Below are 5085 nucleotides of genomic sequence, written 5' to 3'. Positions count from 1 at the left end.
GCATCTCACGATTTCTGAATAATTATCGACTAACGGTCACTAATCACCACACATTGACAATTGTTGGAGTGTTGGCTGATGAGAGTGAATGTTTAACATTTGTGATTAGGTCCGTCTATTTTCGCTGTTTTTGACTTTTTAGTTTTGTCCGAACCGCAAGTGGCAGCAGTGAATCCTTTCAATCTTCACAATTTGATTACAACCGATTATCGAAAACACGTAAAATCGTTAATCAAGTTAAAAATAAATGAAAAAAACAATTGAAAAATTTTTGGAATAAAAATGAAAAAAGGGTGTATTATGTCATTTTTGAATGTTTTAAGTCGTTGGTAATTTCAAGGGTTACGTCATTGGTATCAATTTAGCAGGATTGCGCGTCCGGAATGGCACGAAGATCCTCAAGCAAAGCCGGCATTATCAAAGAAGAGAGCAACCTTCTTATTCTTCGGTCCTTGTTTACAAACTAACCTGTATGGACGTTAAGCTATTAGTAGAAAGGTGGAAATACCGACTGTTCAATATTAACTAGTATCATATGAAATCATTTTCGATTCTACATTTCTAACCACAGAAATATCGTTTCCCTACTTCGTTATTTTCACTGTCCATTCTCCTAAGCTAGATGAAGAGATGAACGAAATAATGGCTGGAACTGATCCAACGGAAAATTTAAAAAAGAAACCGAGGAAAAGCATACTCAAGTCTTCGTCGAGTTTCGAAGTCCCGGAAGCGCCGACGGGGTAAGTCACCGTTCTCGTACTTACATGTCCTTACGTTACACATTCATACATCTTTTATACCGATTATAAAACTTAAAAATCCGATTTTTCATTCGGAATACAGAACAGTACAAATTCGGTTATCAGTATTTATTCATTTCCATGGTGGAGAAGGGAAATTGAGATGCTATTCTTGTTGATTTAATCAAGTGGATGATTGCGAACAATTCTCCGACAATCAAGGTCTTCTTATAGTCAATATTATTTCAGACAAATAAAATGTTATCACTTAAGTAATTTGTCAAAATTTGTATGTTGTACCATCAGGCCTGCTGCACCTCGACCTGGGTAGATCTATTGTGCCCCATGTTTTGTTATAATTCATTGGCCAGCTTCAGGTTGTTAATCAGCGTCCATGGCTTTGCTAGCGGCTCCTTATTGTAGGATCTTGCTTGCGGTTTTTCTTGTCCTAATTGCAAGAAAACTGCACCTGCAAAGACCTCAGAAACAAAAAATATGTTCTGTGTTATCTTCCTGGCAGTATCTACACAGCGTTTCTTCTGTCTGTACTCCTAGTGCATGTTCTTTCTTAAGTGACAGTGCCCCGTCAGGAGTCCTATCAGAATCCTGATTTGGTTGAAGTCGCATTCCAGTAATTCTTTTGTAAGTTTTGTGGATGGTCCTTCTCTATCTCTTTGCGTGCCTTGTACCTGTTGTATTGTTCGACCAGGTTTTGGACCCGTTAAGGATCTGTTTTAAGATGTATCCTCTTTTGTGGCAGGCTGCTAGGCTGCAGTAGGGTTCTGGGCAAAGAGAGTCCAGTTCGCTCCCTTTTTGGCCAACATGTTAACCTTTTCATTGCCTCTATGCCCTGAGTGCCCAGAGACCCAGGCCAGGGTTAGGTCATAGTGTCACTGACTTCTGTCAGGGCCTCCTTGCAGTTTCAAACACTCTTTGCCTTCACCTCGCATGAGGCTAAGGCCCTTAGTGCTGCCTGACTGTCAGAGAAAAAGGATATCTTCCAGGAATGTATTCCTAGCCTTTTTACCTCTTTTGCACATTGTTCAATTGCTATGATTTCAGACTGGAAAACTATATAATATTTACCTAGATTTATCATCAGTTTGGTCTTTAGATACATCCCGAAGACTCCAGCTTCTGTGCCCTTGTCGGTTTTGGTGCCATCAGTATAAAAGTAGGAGTTTGCCTTTAGCGGTGTTCCTTTGGACCATTCTTCCCATTCTGGTATATAACATACTCATATCACTGTACATTATACAATTTTCAAGGAGGCCATCATAGTGACATTTTAAAAAAAAGTGACACCTGAATATTATAACAATGACATTCAGAAAATGGAGTTAAATGAATTTTCCACACAATCCACCGATCTAAAAACATGACGACATACAGAATTCAGAAGATACCATTCTTGTCCTTTTCGGTTTTTCCAAAGCCTTCAAAACAGTAGATTTACTTATTTCACAGTGTCTTCTGTCGGTTCGATTCTTGCCTTTCATTCCATTAAGAAGTAGTCTACTAGATTGGAAGAACTTTGGAATTCACTTATTGGACATAGACAATCCAAGAATCTTCTAACCAATTTTGGCAAGAAAGAAATCACAGAATGTGTCAAAGGAAGCAGGAATAGACTGCGAATCCTAACAGGATTCCTGACAGGACATTGTAGATTAAATGGACACCTAAAGAAAATTGGAATAATCCAAGATGGCACATGTAGATTCTGCAAGGAAGCAGAAGAGACACCAACACACTTACTAACAAACTGCGGAGATATATTATCCCGCAGGAGGAAGTGTTTTGGGATGTACAATGTGATCATAGAAGAACTACAACCACTGAAACCGAGCCTATTAATCAAGTTTCTTGATGAAATAGGACTCACCGTTGTGCTTTAGGCAGAGCACGGGGGATACAATAGCTCTTAAAGGGCGCAGTATACCATACCCTGAAATATTACATCTACATCTAGATTTACTTATTTCACAGTGTCTTCTGTCGGTTCGATTCTTGCCTTTCATTCCATTAAGAAGTAGTCTACTTGCCAAGTAACCCCACATCTGGAGTCCGTCGAAGCTTATTCTTCACTGCTTTCATTTTTTCTTATTACAGTAATGACGTCATTAAATCCATCAAATATTGCTTCCATTACCTTTGTGCAGATCCCAAAATTTTACCTTCCCTCTTTTCTTGATGTGAACACTTGTTCTTATTGATTTTTTTTTTAAAAGCCTTTGATACAGTAGATTTCCTTATCATACTGTATTTTCTGTCGGTTCGACTCTTTCCTTTCATACTGTTATGAAGTAGTCTGCCAAATAATTTCTCATCCTCCTACCAAATCCATCTGAAGCTTAAGCACTTCTTCTTCCCTGTTTTGCTGTCACATTTCTACTTCTACTACTATTTATACTACCTGAAATCCATCAAGTATTGCTTCCATCACCTTTTTACAGACCCCCAAATTTATATTTCTCCCCCTTCCTGATGTTCAAGACTTGTCCTTCTTGATTTTTTTTAAAGCGTCTGATACTATAGATTTCCATATTCCACAGTGTCTTCCACTGGTTCAAATCTTTCCTTTTGCTCCATTCTCAAGTCATCCCAAAAAAGCCCTCATCCTCTTACTCAATCCATCTGAAAGATCAATCTTCACTGCTAGATTTTTAATTATTACTTTTTGTTTTATTTCATAGTAGAGTATTTTTATTTTATATGTTTATGTTTTTATAGATATATTTATACAGCATTATCAGGCTTGAATCTGAAAATATATTGCATTCATAATTAATTATTTATAAAATTATTCCCATCATAGGAACAACCCTTAAACAAAGTCAGTGTATCCTGGGGTTACAATTTTTTCTACTTGTTCTATCTATAATATCTTTTCTGTTTTCAATTTATTTAAAACTGTACACTGAAATCAGTCAATTTTAATGTTTTGCCATGTGGTATTCTTTTTGCAGTTCTGACTCTTATGTTCATGTTTTTTGCTCTTTTTCTTTTCCTTTCTATTCCCATTTTAATTAATATTAAGATATTAAAAATAGTATATAGACACCATGTCATATATTAACTAATGCATACTTATTTTAAGATCAAAGAGGAAGAACACCCAGCACCAGCATAAAGAAACCAAATGGGACGAAGAAAATATAAAAGAGACCCTACATCCTCCTAACAAAGATTACGGCCATATGAAAATCGAAGAGCCTAAAACACCTTATGAAAAACTTGTCAAAGATGAAGTAGACTCTCTTGGAGTAGATCCAGTCCTTCTAGCAGAGAAGTACGTTTTTCACCTTGCGTAATTTTATAACAATTTCATAAAAGCGTCCCCAAAAAAGTGGAAATTGTATTAAATAAATTGAACAATCTTGTTACACATTGTACGTATGTAACTGAAATTTATATTGTCATTATTCTAGGAATATAAAATTTTAACTGTAATGAGACAAGTTCTATTTTGACATTTTGCTTTCGATAAGTTAAAATAAATTTCCTGGGCAAAATATTAATGTAAAAAAAGTAAATTTTTAGATTGCAGAAAAATTTAAAGAAAAAATCAAGGAGTGGTAGCGCAAAATCTACAGGGAGTACCGGTAGCAGTGGAGGTTCTAAGCCCAGAGGCAACCTTTCTGATAGTTCGGACGATGAAGCAGGTTTTTAATTTTTATTTATTTCACTGTATTTATACTTAAAAAAAATATTACAATACAAGAAATATAAACAATCAAGCACAAGTTTATGAACATATATTTTTATTTTATTTTTAGCGAAGAAAAAACAATTTGAGAGCAAGAGGAAAGCACATTACAACGAATTCCTTGCTGCAAAAGAAGCGTTGAAAAACTTGAAAGACGACGATGAAGAAGATGAATAATGTATAGGATGTATAGGGTGCTTTTCTATTCTTTTAAGTTTTATTTATTATTCTGGAAACGTTCTGTATTTGGATTTGTGAAATAATGTAAGAATAAAATAGGGAAAGATTATACTGACAACATAAACAAAAGAGAATGCACATGTTGGTTACATATTGTTTTAAACAAATTATGTTAAAAATAAATAAATAATCATGAAAAAAAAATGAATAGGAATCTTTCAAAGATTTAATTTATAATTAATGAAAATTGTTTATGATGTAAATTCAATTGTTTCTTTTGTAAGAGAAGAAATAGAATGGTCATAAAAAAATTGTATCTTATTTAAAAGAAGTAAATCATAATCATGATGGTAAATGAGAATCTGATGTAGTGAAATTTTAAATAATCTAATTCTATGTTTAGATTGTTTTCAATTTACCGTTGTCTCAAACAAACTTACAAAAAAAAAATCATGT

At 34.7% G+C, this 5085-nt stretch overlaps 1 protein-coding gene across 1 annotated transcript; it reads left to right on the top strand.

Moving 5' to 3' along the window:
* Window positions 1–208: 208 nt before the first annotated feature.
* LOC106664200 (protein phosphatase inhibitor 2-like) lies at window positions 209–4763 on the top strand. The gene is made up of 4 exons (XM_014389673.1): window positions 209–740; window positions 3841–4032; window positions 4284–4405; window positions 4520–4763. The coding sequence occupies exons 1-4, from the start codon at window positions 631–633 to the stop codon at window positions 4624–4626; spliced, it is 531 nt and encodes a 176-aa protein (XP_014245159.1). The 5' UTR covers window positions 209–630; the 3' UTR covers window positions 4627–4763.
* Window positions 4764–5085: the final 322 nt, after the last annotated feature.

This window comes from Cimex lectularius, unplaced genomic scaffold, assembly GCF_000648675.2.
Source record: "Cimex lectularius strain Harlan isolate CLEC.00 unplaced genomic scaffold, Clec_2.1 scaffold1, whole genome shotgun sequence".
NCBI classification, from domain to species: Eukaryota; Metazoa; Arthropoda; class Insecta; order Hemiptera; family Cimicidae; genus Cimex; species Cimex lectularius.
Note: the sequence above shows the minus strand (reverse complement) of the source record. Positions and strands in the feature narration are given on the sequence as shown.